Source organism: Cynoglossus semilaevis, chromosome 4 (genome assembly GCF_000523025.1).
Source record: "Cynoglossus semilaevis isolate Cse_v1.0 chromosome 4, Cse_v1.0, whole genome shotgun sequence".
NCBI classification, from domain to species: domain Eukaryota; kingdom Metazoa; phylum Chordata; class Actinopteri; order Pleuronectiformes; family Cynoglossidae; genus Cynoglossus; species Cynoglossus semilaevis.
The window spans coordinates 7,452,787-7,471,182 of NC_024310.1; the positions used below are offsets into that span (position 1 = coordinate 7,452,787).

An 18,396-nucleotide genomic window follows, 5' to 3' on the forward strand; every position below is an offset into this window, starting at 1 on the left:
GCATGGTTACGTAACGTTCTAGTGTCTGTCGGGCAGACGATTGACAGCAGGGGAGAGCAGGCCTAAGTGGGTAAACAAAACAAACATTTGTCAAAAGGAACGAAAAAACAACGAGGTTTGAGCAGAATTTTTATCTATATGATGTGTAACGTTTTTCTGAAGCGTTACGGCGACAGCTAGTGTTGCAAGTGGTCCGGTGAAAGAGGCGTGCACCTGTCAAAGCTAAATAGGTTAACTGAGCTAAAGTGTGCTAAGAGGTTAGCCACCTAGCTCGCTAATTGGAAGCCGCTCAGGTTAGACATGTCGTCCCCGTCCTCCTCCTCCAGGCGCCAGTGGTGCTACCTGTGCGACCTGCCAAAGATGCCCTGGACTGTAGTGTGGGACTTTAGCGAGGTGGTGTGCCGCGGTTGTGTGAACTATGAGGGAGCTAACCAGATTGAATTTCTGATAACGAGTGCCCGACAGTTGAAACGAACTCACGGGATGCAAGACGGTAACGTCAGGTCACCTGGTCCCTCGCCCAATAAGCACGGCAGAGTAGAGGCAGCAGCGGATGGAGGCAGGCCTCATGCAGACCGCTACGACAGGGGAGGAAGAGGAGAAAGCGCCGGATCAACAGTGCGTGTACCGCCCAACGGACTCCACCGTGACGGGCAGCCTCCTCAAGAAGTAAACCGCCAGAGCCCCAGCGGCAGCCGGAGACCCATGCTTGGCGCTGCTATCCCTCCCAGTCTTGTAACTCAGAACATTGCAGGGATTCCTCCGGGGCTTCTTGCAGGCATGCCACCGGTTCTGACAGCCAGGACAGCCCCCATGAGCAGTCCTATGATTTTCCCTGCCCCTGTCTTGGCAGAGATGAGTCGAAGGCAACTGGGCATTGGAATGGGGATCGCCCCCTTTATCACTCCAGAGCTGGAGCGAGAGCTCAGCTCATCTCAGAATCAGCCTAAAACACAGACGCAGGTTCACACAGCTGTAGCTGGAAACAATGCAAGCAAGAGTACTGGCCTTCCGTCTGTGTCTTCATCTCTGGCAGGTGGTGTGAGCCAGACAAGCCCTAAACCGGCATCATCTCCAGCGAGGCAGCCACGTCCTCCAGCAGCACGGTCTGGAGGGGAGCCCCTCGGGTCCAGCAACTCTGCAGAAGCAGCTACCACAGCTGCTGCGTTACCCCACAATGGTGCCTCTGAGCTGGGATCAGCATCCACCAACAACACTCATTCAACAGGGAACACGCTGTCCTGCAGCCTGTGCCATGAGAGATTGGAAGACACACACTTTGTTCAGTGTCCATCAGTACCTGGACATAGGTCTGTGTGCTGCTTTGTATTTTAAATTGCATTTATTTTTAATTAATATTTTATTCCTCTTTTTTATAATTTTACAGACCAGCACAATTATTGTTTATTATACTTTAGAAACTCAGAAAAGTGTATCTGTAAAGTAGTGTTTTTATGAAAAAATTATTTATATTTACTATATTTTCTCTTACCGTGTTTAGGTTCTGTTTCCCTTGCACCAGGATTTACATCCAAAGTCGGCGAGGGGACGGAGAGGTGTACTGCCCTAGTGGCGAGCGTTGTCCTTTAGATAATTCTCCAAACAGTCCACCTTGGGCTTTCATGCAGGGAGAAGTTTCCACCATACTGGGCAGCGCTGGAGTCGGTCCTGCTGCTGCTTCTGCATCTGGGCCAGGGTCTGGAGCTGCAGCCGCACCTACATCTGGGGCAGGGGGTGGTGCTGTCAGTGGAGCTGGATCAGGGAGTGGGGACATCGCTGTCAAGAAGGAGAGAGAAACATGATGATGATTATCAGGGAAACATAGAGCTAAAGGTGGAGAAATTTGAAATGTGTCAATTGGCAAAGATTGGTCTTCAATTCCTCTTTAATCATTTTTTTGTTTGTTTCTGTCTTCCTAGAGTTGTATCTCACACCAAAGGAGATGTTTGCATCTGTGTATCACCAAGTAATCTTGCAGAAGAGACAACACTGCAACCTACAAATCATAAATTTCTCACTGTACAGGTCTTTACTCCTCCTGCTCACACAAATAAGTACAGTCAACATTACACAAACTGTCAGATGCCTGAACGAAGTTGCAAGTACTGCCTTCAAGATCAATCTTTTTTTTAACTTAATGTTGAGTTTGCCAACTTTTAATTTTTTTTCCAAATTAATGGGTTCTGACCTTTACTCATACTGGGGGAAAACATGTTGCATTTATATTTCAAAAAACAGCAGTGATGTTGTTGAATTGTTGCCACAGCTTTCACTAAAAACAGTGAATGTATGACTGAATATATCAATGAAAAAAAGCCAATTGAAAATTTTACTGGAATCTGATTTTCAGCGCCAGCCACCAACTTAAAAAGTCGCTGCTTCTGTTGTTCACTAGCAGCAGCGGCTATGTACTGGTGGACAACACATATACAGACAACACAAGCTTTATAGATGAATGTCCGAATTCTAAAAAATGTTGGTAAAATGCACTTTTTTTTTTAGAAATGATGTTCGTGCCAGAGCAAGCCACTCAAGTGTCTAAATTCCCCACTAAATGAAACTAGTATTCAAAACAAGGGTCTGTTCTGTGAGCTTTGTTTTTATAGTTTGTTTTTCTTATAGATACATGGCCAGAAAATGTCTCTGTTGTCCTTCTAATACTGTAATTAGCACAGCCAATAAATTCAGTCAGCATTGATAATCTGTCACAAACTGAGCCGCTTAACTGCACGTACCCTGCCCTCACTTTTGGCAGCATGAATCACTCCTAAAACATTTGTTTAATTTAGGTGAGAGCGATGTCTCAGTGGAGAATCAGTGATGTCAAAGGAGTCGAAAACCTTTCTGACCTTTTTTGTCCAAATGGCCCATCGAGACATCTTTAGTTGGACATAATATAACTTTGTTCTTTTTTTCTCTGCTGATAACGGTATGCAGTCTGACCTAGGGTAATCTAAACAGGTCTAAAACTTGCTGAAAATAGCCATATTTCAATGTAGATATTTAACAGTACATTCAATATTGTATTTGCTCCCAAAAGCACAAACATTAGCTCTCTCCGCATAAATGGTGAAATGCAGTAACAACTATCAGGTCTTTTCTCCTTGTTTATGTACACACTGTCAGTGTGAAGCAGGTGGGCAGTGGTAAACTAATCACATTACAATAATAATTGGTCAGACATCAGCATGTATTCTTTCTTGATACACAACGTGTAAAAAAATTGACAATTGTGGCTAAATTATTTTGTTTTAAAGAGGGATGTCCAATGGCCTCTTGTGCAATTGGTTGTTAAAATCTCAACCACTTAATCTAAAACTGTTATTAATCACATGTAAAAAAAACAGCACAGCATGTGTTGTCCATTTGACGGTGCAATTGTTTTCCTCCACCTAAAAAGAAAGGAACTTTGACCCAGGTGTGGGTGAATGTGTTCCCTGTAGAAACAGCCACAGAAACTCTTTGGGGTTGACTGTATTTAAATGTCACTTACATCCAAGATCCAGCCCAGCCTACGCTTTACCCCGAATGTATATCTATAGACTTAGGACATTATTTTATACTACAATGTTAAATGTTATATACTGTACAGACCTATAGTAGTATGTATGTGCAATCCTTAGACATGGTATATATGCAACAGTTTGGAATGTGTAATTAAAATGATTACGTGTCACTTCTTTTCCTGTTCTTTTCCAGTTTAAACCCTAACCATCCACAAAACTTTGAGCTTTTCATTTAATATGTTTACCTTTTTGATTAGAATTTAATCAGATATGGAGCAACTAATTTGACAATTTATTCATTAATTGTGATGTAATTTCCATTAATTTGAGTTTTTTCTATTTTTCTTTTCTTTTTTTTCTTTTGCTCCTCAGTGGTGCTTATGTTGTATTTTTGTTGTCTGTTTTAAAATAAAACAGACACACTTGGTCCAGTTTAAAGCAAATAATGGATCAATTAATGATTAAATCATTAGATCTAATTCTCAAAATCCAATATTCTTACACATACTATTTTCTCTACTTTCTGTCTACCGAAACAAGACTAGATTAATTAAAAATTAGATTTTAACATCAATTCACATAATATAGTGTTTCGTTTGTTTTGTTGTTGTTTTTTTGTGCAGGTGTACACATTGGTACAAAAGAATGCACACACCAAAGGTTTTGTTTCATGCTTAGATTGTATTTTGTGGATGTAATTTTTCATGGTGAATATATACTCCTTGGCCAGGTTTTTTCGGTTTTCTTCACTGAACGGTCTCATGCTTGTTGGACATCTTTTGCTTTGCATTGCATTGATGAGAACTCCCTCTTTATATGTCTATATTGTTCAGCAGATACTTTTATTGGCTTTCTACATTTGGTAGTCTGTTGTGCAGATCAGGTCTGTTGTCAATGTCTTTGTACAAAATGGAATTTATGTTTTAATATGCACTGATACATAATGCAAACCCTTGTTAAGTGCCTTCTGAAACTGTTTACCGTCTGCTTGTGTGTGTCAGAGAACCTCAGGGGAAGTAGGAGTGCAATGGGTTTTTATTGTTAAGTCAATGATCAACCTGAATCTATTTCCCTACTGTTGCCATCGGAAGGCTTTTGCTTCTAACTAAATCCTTTGTAAACCGCTGTAGGCCATTTGTTTTTTAAATATATATATATGGTCTCTTTGTTTAATTTTTGTTCTTATTTAGTTTTGTTGTAGCTTGTATGTTCAAATTGGAAACCAGGAATAAATGGGATTTAAATTTGCTCTTGGTCTCTTCTCCTTGAGTTCAGTCACAGTTATTTTCTGATATTGCATATTTACACACTGTACACATCGATAAGTTGAGTTATTAACCACCAGTGGTCACTAGGGTGCGTGCTAATAGATACACCCAACTTAAAAAGATCGTTGTCTGTATCCTAGAGCTGCTTATGAGCCTGGTTAACTGGGTGTGATGCAGAGACGTCACCATTCTGACCTCACTTAGCGCATATACCCAAATTAAACAAGGAAGAGTCAGCTTATTTGGTGAATAACATTGCAGGTTTATTTATTGTACAAAGTTGCTCAAAATGCAAACAAATAACTGAATAAAAGGGATTTTTTCATCTCAGATATCAATACATTTAGAAATATGCAGCCTGTAGCGTCGCTATATAATATAATGTGAATATCAACAACTAAACACATAATTTCCCAACAAAAACATATTCCACTAACTACACATATTTTCACACATCTATAATGACAAGGCACACTAAATGATTGGACAAGTTTAACAAGAGATAAACACTTATCACCAACAAGTTTTCCGTCCCAAGATGGAACATAAAATCAGAGCTCTACCGTGGTTCACGTTCCCACTGGGACACTTTATGCTGCCGGACCAGGAAGTTGACAAGGCACACTAAATGATTGGACAATAATAACAAGAGATAAACACTTATCACCAACAACTTTTCCGTCCCAAGATGGAACATAAAATCAGAGCTCTACCGTGGTTCACGTTCCCACTGGGACACTTTATGCTGCCGGACCAGGAAGTGCAGTGGTGCGAGCGTGAGTATGTGTGTTAAGATTTTGTTACGGGTTTCATGTTAAAACTGTAACAGTCTGTACCACACTGTCCTCTATGATGTTGAAATAAATGAGTTTTGTCGGTGATATACTGTGTTGTGGTTGTTTGTGTACGCTGGTTTCAATTTAAGCTGTTTAGCATGTCGGTTTGTATGTCCGTGAGTTGTGTAGTTAGGCGCCATTTCTACCGTTCACAGCATCGGTTCAAGAAAAACAGAAAACGGTTTAAAAGGGCCAATATTTTTTTAACATTGGGCAGCTTGTCACTAGTGAGATGTAAGTGCATATATAAGGTCACCTGGTATGTTAACACCCGAGACAGAGCAAAGTGGGGGGAAACGAAGCAAATTAAACATTTGAAATAAAAACAAACATTTATTTAGTTGTCATGTAAACAATATGGATTTTTTTTTTGTCAAAACAACGAAATAGATTATATCAGTGTCAACTCTTGCGCTATCGCAGCAAAAAATAAATTAATATTTCAAAAGTTATTTTTATGAAATGGTTGAAGTATCGAGCTCCTTTGCAATTTTTGTAGCGTTGTATTTTGGGGTTTTGAAGAACCAGTGAGGTTCATGCCTGGCGAGGCACTGATGTCCAGATATAAGAACCCCTTTTTTGCTTATTAAACCGGTTCCTTGGTGTCTTAAAGAAAGGTCTGTTACATATTTGGTCATAATACCATCATGATTAAGCACTGCACTACCTATTCAACCCAGTCAAAAGAATCCTGGTCCAAACTATCTGTTTCGGTGCCTTAATGTCATGTTGGTACTTCATTGGTATCTCTCGTTGTGAAGACGTTATACAGGTTATTCTATATTTAAAAAAAATTTAAAAGTTATTTTATTTTTTGTTTGTCATTTCACATTATTCTTCGTTGGTCCAGACATTGTCACATTATAAAATAAAAGGCATTGAAAGCAAAAAGGAGGCCTCTCCTAACACAACCACAATACCTCTCATTTGACTGAACATCCAATTTGAAAAAAAATCTGAGTATTGAGATGGTGTCATCCATTTGGTCAGACACAGTTCAATTAGTATTCTGACATTTATATATCAAGCACTAAACAAATGCTTTTCCTATCAACGTTTTGCTGATTGTTCCCTTAATTTACTAGCAGACATTATTTATAAAATGGTTTCTAATTTAACCTTAGTATTTTTTAAGTATACGATGGTTAGCTTTTTATTTAAAAAATAGTGTTTTAATTTCACAAATAATATGCTTAATGTAAAATTATGCAAAAGCTAAAAAAACATTCGAGTGTAACCATAAATATTTTGCTAACTTCGATCGTGTCCACATGATGGCGCTCGTCTACCATTGTTCTGATTCGCCAGTAGCTGTTACCGGCTTTACGGCTTTGTCGTTACGTTTTCAGGCGTTGTTGATATAATCTAAACAGAAACACCTGTAAGTAAAAAAAACAAACTAAATAAAAATCAACGACTTGCACTACTACATAGATGTGAGAAAAATAAAATACGGTAAAAAGAAAAATCCACGATTTTCCAATGTGCAGTGAACAGTTAAATATTGATTACTGAGCACAATGACGATGACGACCGTGATTGCTATAAATCATGGTGACGATAGTAACGATACGGAGGGCGGCAGGGGGGTCCTGTTCTAAGGCCCGATCTGTAGCTTCCTCCATTAGCTGCAGCCTCTTCTAGCCTTTGTTAAACCAATTATAGAGGTGTTAATGGACGGTGGCAGGCCCATTGGCATTAAAAGTGACCCGCAGAGAGAGGAGGATGTGGCTGAAGCTGAGTCTGAAAAGGGAGGGAACCGTCTCAACATTTCAATGTTGTGTATTAATAGTAACATTTACAGCTTATCATCCAGAAATGTGAAACGATAAATCGTAGTATTTCGCCTTAAAGATTTCAGTGTAGAGTGTCAGTGTGGACACAGTGTCCATCATCATCTGGGTCCATTACAGTGAGGATGGACTGATGAGCAGGTGGATTTCTACACACAGTTCTATCAATACTTAGAATGACAAGAGCAGCAGGATGGTTGTTGTAAATGGAACAATATGAATGAATTAGAAAAAAGTTTTTAAATGTTTAAATAATTTATTGTAGTTTAAATGCTTTGAAGTAGGGGTTTGAATTTCACTTCTACTTTGTAGGGCCAGATCATCCAAAGTTGCTCTTCAGAGGCCCATCGTGAAAGACGTTAATTGTAAATCTGTCTGTTTGATTGTTATTTATTAAAAAATAGTTTTTTGGTTCAATTACCTGTGTTAAATCAAATTTTCAACTGTGGAGTTCCAAATACCCAAGTATTTTTAAAACAAATACTGTCATCGGGGTTAACCACAGCAGTCCATGTAGATGTTTGGGGAGAGTTTTTACACCTGGTGTCCTCACACAACACAACCTGAGATTGGGGGAGTCACAGCCAAACCTCTGTGACAGATCCTTCCACTGCCTGTCTCTAGCACCCATGCCTTGTTATAAATATTATTATTAACTTAAACGCTAAGCACGTTGTGTCAGTGTTGTTTTTCAGGCCATTTAAAATAACTTGACTGGCTGGGTTTTGCCACAACTGACCTCCAGATGAAGATAAAAAGCTTATCATTTTTAGGCTTAATTACATCATTACAGACAGTGAGGTGTTAGTTCATTCTGCGTGTTAATCGACTTGACAGCCCTCTTCAAACAGGCGATAATCGCAGAGCCATTGCAGGTGAAGGCCTGTGGAGAGTCTGATTGAAGATGTTTCCTTTTCCTCCCACAACAGCAGCTGAAGCATCAAGACCGCTGATGATTCAGAAGTGAAGAAATAGATAACGTCATCTGGACGAGGGGGGAACAGGAGAAAACGTTTTCTTTTTAAAACCCACTTGAAGGGTTTCACAGTTCATACCTTTAAACACAAAGTTCCGTCCAAAAACAAAACCTTTCCCGAATGTTTTCTTGCAGCATCTGTCCGATGAAGCTCCTTCCTGTTATTTCTCATTTTCACTCGGATCACTTTTCTCACCGTCTAATCCCATCGACCTCCCGCCTGCGCATCAATTACACCCCTATTGAACGGCCATTAGGCGAAGGCATTGACATTCACAGGCCTCCGTCTGCACCGAGCACTGATGTGTATTCCTCAACCATACACTACACCAGGATTACATTATTTATTGTTGCCTGCTTCTCTGCAGCTCTGTCGGTGAGACAGGATTGCAGCTGCTGGAAAAAATGTCATGTCAGCTCAAACAGTATCACTACAGCAAAACGTTACCCTGGGTCATTTTACAGACTGTTGATATTCAACAATAAAAATATAAACACATAAAATGTCCAGTAGTAATAATGTAATTAAAAAATAAAAACAAAACAAACCGTAGTACTAAACAAAATAAGTAGTCTGGAGTGTGTAAAAGAAACTCGTAAACAGATATTAAAAATTCAGGAATCAAAATGGTGGACATATATTGTCAGTAATTAGAACAGCCTCCATGCTGCTAACGTATTTTTAGGCTGATTAAATTCCCTTTGTATATGAAAAGATGTCAGCGATACAGAATTATAGACTATTCTTTTTTATTTTGTGAATGGCTGAGTGAGTCAGTGGGAGGGAGACAGTTTTTTTACGTTTTAAATACGTAAGTCCAAATACACTTTATGCTCTACAGTTGTCGCTGTACATACACCTAATTATTTTTTCTTGTGTATTTTCATGCTTCATATTACTCATATACACAATATTACTTAGTATTCATCGGTTAATCAGTAAAGCGTCATTTATACAGCGTGTTTTGTTTTCGTTTTAATTTTCTCTATCCGATAAATATATTTTTCCACATGCACCACCACTATACTGTTAATTTTAAGAAAATGTGTTGAATACAATTATCTCCTGGGAATTTATCCAAACGTTTTGGCCTGTTACTAATTCAGTTATGACATTTTAATACAAAAGTAAAACAAACGAACACACAAAAAACCAGTATGCACAAGTAACACCTTTACGTGCCGTTTATCTGGGATCAAACCGTTACTTCTTTCTTTCTTTTTTCTTTTTTGCATGTACTATTGTGTTTTTGTGATGTTGTGGTATTAGGTGTGGTTTGGGCTGAAATTTACCCAGTAAAGGCCCATTGATAATTATCACTGTTGACCAAAGCTTTAATTTTCTTAATAGTCAAATGTGTCACTTTTAGTCAAATGCAGAGGTTCAGTCGTGGCCGTGATAACATTTGACTATCACGAGGAAGATCTGACGCGAATGTTCCGGACTTTGTTACAGTTTTTTCCTTCGGTGAATTTGAGGTCCTTCAAACGTGGTGGCCGATGGAATTAATAACGTTGACTGCTGTCATCACACAAACAGTGGTCGTTTACACTCACAAACCACCGTATACATGCATTTTCTATTTAAAAATAAAATTGAATAAATAATAATTTAAATAGAAGGTAAAACACATTTAACAATTGTCATCATTGAATGTTGTTGTTTGTGCTGCATTTATATTCGTAAACCAAACATCTGATGGTAACAGGTTAATCTTATGAACTTTTAGAATAAATAGATTTTAATTTTCAACGTTTTGAAGACAAATAATTCCATAAATAAATAAATGAATAAATACAACGGCTTGTCCTGCTCCAGGATAAGGACCGCCGCAGAGACACTGATCCGGGTGGCCCCGGGCGCAGCCGCCGGGCCAATATACAGCACACCAGGGGGCCATATCGGCCTTTTAGCTGTGGCCCTTCCTGAATTCAAACGACATGAGCGGGGCGGGCCCTGACGGCTGCTATAAGAAGAGGACGGCCAAGTTTCTTCACTGTATTTGCGCACTCAGCTACGCCTGCCTCTCAGGCCCGGTACTGACTGAAGAACCGGATCGAAGTCAACATCGGCTCAGCCACAACCAATAGGGTTATGAAACAATGGATGAGTGACAAATAATAATTATAAAAAAAGAAAATATTGACTTTACTTCACTGCTACTCGAGGAAAACTTTTTTAGACTCAGACCTTAAACTGAAGGTGTTTTTTTTTCATTTATTTTGGTCAAAGGAGATAAGTTGATGCTTGTCTCTTTTCGTCTGACGACACCGAGCTCTACGACGGATTTTACTTTATTTCGAGGTTATTTTTTTTTTCATTTATTTTTTTAAAGCTCTACGGCTCACAGACACGTTTTCATCCTCTGGAGATTTGAGTCGGGGATGTTGAGCTCTGTGAAGATGGAATCGCATGATCTGCCAGAGTGGAATACTTTCTACAGCGAGGCCAGCGAGGTAAAGACACATTTACAGACACAATAGCATCACGTTACATTTAGTTATAAAGTTTTCATGTTTGAGTTGCGGAAGTCTAATAATCCCGGAAAAAATAGACACACTTTGAAATGGAGTGTATTACAAATAAAGATTATTAAGAGTTTACAAAACAAAAACATTAGTAGATATAGGTTATTAATATTAACCGTAGTAGCCACAAAAATAGCAAAGCGTATTTTAAATAATATGATGTAAAGAGAAAAACAGTCGAGCCAAATTTCAAGAAAGGGTATCGTTAAGTAAGATATTTAGACAGCAATCATTTATAAAGTATTAAAACAACACTCAATGATTATAAGTAAATATAAAATATATCTAAAAAAACAACAACTCGTGAACATTCAGTTCCCATACACTTGCACAGCTTTGCTGGGTTTTTTCCATCACTGGACCTTTTTTTTTCCTGTGGACATTACATTTCAGGTGAGGCCCTGAACGCCACACCAACGTCCTCAGACTTAATTCTATCAACAGCTCCAGTTCTCACCTCACTTCGACCTGATGAAATTAGGAACTTGAAAGCGTGAGATAATATTTAACCAAAGATCAGTGCGCGGTCAGACAGTCAGCTCCTGTCTTCTGTCCCACAGGATATAATTTATAAAAAATATTTTTTTCCCGAGCCGTATAAAAGTAGAAAACAAAAATACTCTTTGAGCGGAGGTAGATCAAATGAATCCACCCTTCTTCTGTCCGTTTTTTTTTTTTTTTTTTTTGAGAACGCGGTGGAGGAGGCCGTCTGAGCCGAGAGGCACCGTGACGCGCTTTTTACGCATTTTCAGGTCTAACATGGCAGTGTGAAATCCATGTCTTCTCGACACTCACTGAGAGCTTCATTGTGCATTGATAAGGACTAAGCTTTTTTAAACGTTAACCTGCGTCCTTTTCACATTTATCTCAATAATAATAATAAAGTTAATCATGAAAACATCTATTAACTCCTTATCAAAGTATCCCTAACCTTTATTAAATATACATTGAAATACAAACTATATTTTATACAAGACATGTTTGATTCATTTCGTAACCAAGCGTTTCTTTCCTCTTTCCCACACAGATGTATTCCTCTACAGGCTCCATGAACTCTGGTCTGGGCTCCATGGGTACCATGGGCACCATCAACAGCTACATCAACCTGAACCCAGCCTCTGTTTCTCCAGCAGGTATGAACATGGCATACCCCAGCTCCTCTCTCAGCAGTTCAACACTGGCCTCCATGGGGTCTGGGCCCAGTCACATGTCTCTCTCCCCTGTGACCTCATCCCTCAACTCAAGCTCTCTCACTCAGCTGGGCCCCTCAGCACCCAGCTCACTGGGCTCCCTGTCACACTATCAGAACATGGGGCAGTCCATGGGCCAACTGGCCTACCCCTCAAGTGGGAGCCTCAACCGTGCTGGGCCAAAGGAGATCCCCACAAAACCGTATCGGCGTTCCCTGACCCACGCCAAACCGCCATATTCGTACATCTCCCTTATCACCATGGCTATTCAGCAGAGCGGAAGCAAGATGCTCACCCTGAATGAGATCTACCAGTGGATCATGGACTTGTTCCCTTACTACCGTGAGAACCAGCAGCGCTGGCAAAATTCAATTCGCCACTCGCTGTCTTTCAACGACTGCTTCGTGAAGGTTGCACGCTCACCAGATAAGCCGGGCAAAGGCTCCTACTGGACTCTGCACCCAGCATCGGGCAATATGTTCGAGAACGGCTGCTACCTGAGGCGACAGAAGCGCTTCAAGATTGAAGAGAAAGCAGCAAAGAAAGGACACAAGAATCAAGATGTGTCCTCCGCCAAAGGGAGCAACGGTGGAGATCACCTGGGGGAGGACCACAGCCCCACTGGACCAGATGGGCCAGACTCTGGACACTCAGACAACTCCCATCTGGGCTCATCAGAAGACCAGCCGCATCCCAGAAACTCTCTGGTTCCATTAGATCGCCCAACGATGTCGTCCTCGCACCTCCACAGCCCCCCCATCTCTCTGCCACCATCCTCCTCCACCTCATCTTCCATCTCACCATCCCCTCTCTCCCTTTCTGCCACTTCCTCTTCCATCTCTGCCAACTCCCTCCTTCATTCCCAGGCCTTAGCAAGCAGTACTCACCTTCTGCCCAGCACCATGCAGCAGCACATGGACCTACAGAGCGATACCCTCAAGTCTTTGGACCCCCACTATAACTTCAACCACCCCTTCTCCATTACCAACCTGATGTCCAATGAGCAGAAGATGGACCTCAAGTCCTACCAGGACCAGGTGATGGCCTACAACAGCTTCTCCGGGACTTCTCCCGTGACAGCCAAGCAGATCTACGACAGTCCTGGTCCAGCGGTCATGGACTCTGGTGCTTATTACCAAACTCTCTACAGTCGCTCTGTGCTCAATGCCTCCTAATCTGGACACACACACACACACAAATACAACCACACAGGGACACAGGCATGCACGTACACACGCACACATGCACCTCTGTCTGTCGGTGAGTCAAGATGGAGACTTTTCCTCTGTGTTTTCTAAAATGGACTCCCAAATTCTCTCTTTTTAGTTTCCTTCTCCTTTTTCTTTTTCTCTTATTTTCTGAGTCAAAGGCAGTGGCATTGAAAGATATTTACCTTTACAAACAACACAACACGCTGTTGTTTGAAAGGCCAAAGAAGTTTGTCTGTTTTTGTTTAATTGAACCAGTTCTGATGGATAGTCAACACAGTTGTACCATCCATTCACTGCAGGAAGGTCCTCCGCTGAAGAGTTTGCGCTTGTATAAAATGTAAATAGAGCCAATGTGTCGGGGGAAAAGGAATACTTGCATTTATTTATGAAGGGAATAAATTTTAATATATCTAGTGTAAGCTCTCTTTCGACCAGTTACAACAGAAATGTGAGTTCGTTTTTTCCAGACGGAGACGTGATGATGAGTTTCAGGTTATTGCTCCAGGCAGATGTTACTGCAGCTCGTGGCAGTTTAGTGCATTTTTTTGTTACAGCATTTTATTTTATTTTATTTTTGTGTGTGTGTTTTGTCATTTCTGTCGCATCAGTCATCCGTCATTATAAATGTAGCTAATGAAGTCTGTTCTAAAAAATAAAAAGATTTGTAGTTTTGTTAAATATGAAGAAAAAAATACTTTTTTTTAAATTCTGGACTGAGAAATGTTGTCAGGCAAAGGGAAGGAGGTCTGGTATCTGTGGTAAAAAAAAAAAGAAAAGATAAAAAAATTATGTTTTGTTAAAAGAATATGTTCTGTTTTGTGGCCCGTAGTCATTTCATGTTGTTACTAATATGAAAGCATTGGCTGGAATGTTGGCTGCTTTCACACAGGCTGTAACATAAGGACAGGTTGTTGGAGAGGTGCAGGAGGGGGAGTTGAGTCAGTTACTAAAACAGTGGAGGGGTGGAGAGATGCACTATGGGAGAATTTACATACAGTACTTTGCACTATGGAGCTCCCACTGTTCAGGTGGGCTGATAGTGTGTGTGTGTGTGTGAGCGTGTGTGTGTGAGTGTGTGCGTGTGCCTGTGTGTGTTACAACAATACTTAAGGACAACCCTTACACTGTCAATGCATCAGCTCAGTGGACACAGTGGAACAATGTCCCTTCACTGTCCTGTCAGCTCATTTTCTTCTTCAAGCGTCTGCTGATCTGATGAGAGATCAATGAACTGATGATTGATTGATTGATTGAAGGATTACACAGCAGAGGGTACAGAACTTTCAGGTCACATGATCTCCTCTGTGGAGCATATTTTATTTCCAAAGAGAAGTGTCTTTTATTTAAGCGGTGTTTTTTTTTTTTTGTTTGTTTTCCAAACTTTGAAAGTGTGCTGATATAATATATTGTTTCTCTTCCTGTTGTTTGTTGAAATATGATTTAAATGATTTATGTTTCATACTTCTTATTAAAAAGGCAAAAAATTGGGGAGATGTGGTGCATGTTGTCGTTTTTTCACTAAACCACGAATGGAGGAAGAAATAATTTACAGTCAGTATTTTATAGATAACTGTGAATGGCTGGCTGTGGTTTGTCTGGTTGTGTAACAGAGCCAGTGAGAGACAGTTTAACATATAAAAAAAGACTTAAAATTAAAACAAAAAAAAATGGCATAAATGGATTAACGTAACAATAACTTGTCGCTGCTCTAAAATAAATAAAAGAATTACAAACATGTATTTTTAAGGTCATATTTTCAGCATTTATTTTAAATCAAACAACTCCCTATCTAAAAAATCTGCCTTTAGAGACGACAGACAGTACTGATGTCTGTAGTCGGTGGGTGGTTACAATCCTAGAAGTGTGGTAGAAGCAAGACAATGGTAAGAAGAGAGCTGTTCTCTAACTGTGACAACAACACCGTCATAATGTTAGCAGTTACTTTGTTCAGTCATTGTTTTTGCAGCTGCTAACACCGGCCTTTTGTTATGAATGAAATTAGTGAAACTGAATGAGTGACATGAAAGTGAATTCTGGTCATTGTGACACAGTGACACTGCTGCACACAACGAAGTGTGACCTCTGTGTTTAACCCATCACCATAGATGGCGCCATGCTCAGTACACCTCGGTGGCAACTACGCAGCTGGTTTGACTTGAAGTGTTTTATGAGTTCTTTTGCATCCCGACTGTCACTTGTGTTATTGACGGGACTCTGACACCTCACATCTAACTGTCAATCAACCCCCGGCCTCCATTTTTTCACCTGTCTGTCAAGGTGCTGGTCCAGCAGTGTGTTGTTGAAGCAGCTCCTGACCAAATGACTGCGGTGTGTGACCTGCAGGACTGGTAGACTAAACACTGAGACCCCTGAAACAGGCCTCCACACAGCGTACAGTGCACAGTGAGCATCTCACGCGTTCACACACACACACGCCTGCACGCAGCACGGCACAACCCACGTCACGCCAAAACCCACCGACCTCCCTGTGACCCTGAACTGGAACAACTATCAGTAAAAAAGGAGCAAATACTGAAACAAACGTGAGGCAGAGTGTTTCACTTCTAGGTCTGAAGGTTTACAGAACCAGCTCAGGCACCGATCCATGAATAAACGTTAAACTTGTAAAACATGCTTTATGTTTACATTTATAGAAACATAAAAATAAAAAATAAAAAATAGAATTTCGAAGCTAGCGTGCAGCTTTCACCTCTCTGCCTGTCTGTCTGTTTCCGTTCAACCTGGCCATGTGATGGTAGAAGTTGTCACGTATTTGTCACCGTCTTGTCTTCTCTTTCATGTTAATCCCAGTTAGGAACGAGCCTCGAGGCTTCAGAAATTAACGAGATGCAACACCCTGAACGCATCAGCTCTTTTGAACCACGTTTCAACCACTGAGGTGTACGGCTTGGTCATTTACATAAAAACTGCTGTAGCACAAAATGTTTTTATTTTATTATTTTTTCAAGCTTAATCCAATGAAATCAACGTCAACACTTTCAACAAGCTGAACCTCAAAAATAAGTTCTCCCTCACGTTAAAAAAAAACTGGTTTACTGTAGTGAAGCTCTGAGGCCGTTCGTCACCGAGCCAACACAATAGTCTCCTTAGAGCAGTTGGTCTGATAAGATAGGTGCACACCCGTCTGATATGGTCCCAGCAGCTACACACACGCACCAGGTAGGACTAACCTGGCTGACTCTGAAATCTCACTGTGAACCCCCCCCCCAGCTAGAATCATGTGACCGCTCTGATAGGAGTCGCATTCAGTTCAGGCTTCTCATGAGCTTCAACAGATTAGGCTCTCTGCCCCGATAACGTACCGCAGCCTGAGGTTTACAGGAGGAAGAAGGGAACAGATTCAGGCACAAAGAAAGATTGAAACAAAAAAAAAAATCTTAAGAATGACCCCTACATTTGTAACCTTCCAGTTGTAATCTGTAACCGTCGACTGACCCAGTTTCTCAATGCAAGACTTTTGGAAGAGATACAGACACAGCTGATAACAGCCTCTCTGAAGAGAGTTTCTGAGATTATTTGTTCCAACGGAACGCTACTTCCTGTGTTGTTTTTGTGCTAAGAATTCTTTCTATCTATCTATCTATCTATCCATCTATCCATCCATCCATCCATCTATCCATCTATCCATCCATCCATCTTCTGTCTCTTCCTGTCTCTTCCTCCATTCAGATTTAAAAATTTGTTATAAAAATAGAGGAGGTAAGACATGTTTTTTGTTGTTGTTGTTGTTGTTGTTGTCCTTTGATTTAACTAAGTCAGGAAAAACTCCTGACCAGGCCTGTGTTTGTACGTGGAACCCATGCGATGAAGTGCATTTAAGGCTACATTCTCTGGGTGTGTACCAGCCCAGCATTACTCATTTTGCCGTGTTAAAGACCAAGTACAAGGGTAAAAAGTGAACACACACACTACGCTGAGTAGTCACAGTCCAGCGGTATGTAGAACACATTACGGTGATAACAGTGGAAATAAAACACGTCTTTCGCCTGTGTCCAGGCGGGTCTCATAAATGACACACAGCAGGATCACAAGTCAAAGATCTGGTCACTGAGACTCCAATCAAACGGCTAAAAGTAGACGAACGCCAGGTACGGACACCTGCTGAGTCTGAAAACAATTTTCTTCACTTTACACTGGCGGTAAAAATGGGCTGAAAAGCTCCACCCATCACAGTGTGCTTAGGTTGGTGACAGGCCAATGCAAATTACCCCTAGGGGGCAAATGGGAACCACGTGGAAGCCATACAATATACCCATATCAAACCAATGCCCTCTCGCTACAGATGCAGACGCATGTGAACACGTCGGTCGACGCAGAATTAGTGCTGTAAAATAAGCACTGCTGCTTATGTGTTTCTGTTGGGTTAGTGGAGGTAACAGCTGGGGTAACAGCCGGGGTAAAGTCGAGCTGCACCATGGACCAGATTTACAGACACATCTAGACTCTCTTTTTTGACTTTTGAACCTAAGCCAGAGTAGACACTGGACACAGAGCATGAAAATGAATGTGACGTCTCACAATAACTCCTGAGGAGACGACCCATCGAAGCAGCCGGCGTAAGATTTACATAAGAGCTACAGTGCAGTGGGTTATCTAAGACTGTTTTCTGGTTTGTTTTTTTCTCCCACCCCTGTAATCAGCATTCACTTCTCCTGATTTCAATTCAGTTTTCCTTTGAGTAGATTTTTAAATATTCAAATCGACTCATGGAGGTGTTTAATGTTTTGATGTTAGAGATAAGATCAAATTGCTGTTTGCATAATTAGCAGAAGGCTGCCATGGTGTGAAAGCCACTTGAAACACAGTTAAATACACAGGTCAGCAGGTCAGCGGGGGGGCCAAAAACGCTGATCTTCATACTGTAGTTCTCTGTTTCTCTCTTCACTTCGTTGAGCACCTGATGACAGCCGCCTCCGGCTGCACACCGATGACAAATGTGACAACTGCAGAACAGAAGGAGCCTGATGCAGGAAAACCATTTATATCTGTGAAACCATGTCACTTTTTAGACAGTTATATGTCATCTGAAGGTAAAAGAAAGGAAGGAAGAAAGAAAGAAGGAAAGA

General features: G+C 40.8%; 2 protein-coding genes across 2 annotated transcripts; both read left to right on the forward strand.

The window, feature by feature from the left end:
• The first annotated feature begins 2 nt into the window (after positions 1-2).
• On the forward strand, positions 3-4,755 carry irf2bp1 (interferon regulatory factor 2 binding protein 1). Its single transcript, XM_008308851.3, has 3 exons — positions 3-1,310; positions 1,502-1,833; positions 1,920-4,755. Exons 1-2 carry the CDS (start codon positions 301-303, stop codon positions 1,800-1,802), a joined length of 1,311 nt encoding a protein of 436 aa, XP_008307073.1. The 5' UTR covers positions 3-300; the 3' UTR covers positions 1,803-1,833; positions 1,920-4,755.
• A 5,611-nt stretch (positions 4,756-10,366) lies between these two features.
• Positions 10,367-14,800, forward strand: foxa3 (forkhead box A3). Its single transcript, XM_008308852.2, has 2 exons — positions 10,367-10,836; positions 11,936-14,800. Exons 1-2 carry the CDS (start codon positions 10,765-10,767, stop codon positions 13,271-13,273), a joined length of 1,410 nt encoding a protein of 469 aa, XP_008307074.1. The 5' UTR covers positions 10,367-10,764; the 3' UTR covers positions 13,274-14,800.
• The last annotated feature ends 3,596 nt before the right edge of the window (positions 14,801-18,396 follow it).

Coding starts and splice junctions, on each gene's coding strand:
- irf2bp1 (XM_008308851.3), top strand. CDS start 301: ATGTCGTCCCCGTCCTCCTCCTCCAGGCGCCAGTGGTGCTACCTGTGC. Junction 1,311..1,501: donor CCATCAGTACCTGGACATAG/GTCTGTGTGCTG, acceptor TACCGTGTTTAG/GTTCTGTTTCCCTTGCACCA.
- foxa3 (XM_008308852.2), top strand. CDS start 10,765: ATGTTGAGCTCTGTGAAGATGGAATCGCATGATCTGCCAGAGTGGAAT. Junction 10,837..11,935: donor TCTACAGCGAGGCCAGCGAG/GTAAAGACACAT, acceptor TTTCCCACACAG/ATGTATTCCTCTACAGGCTC.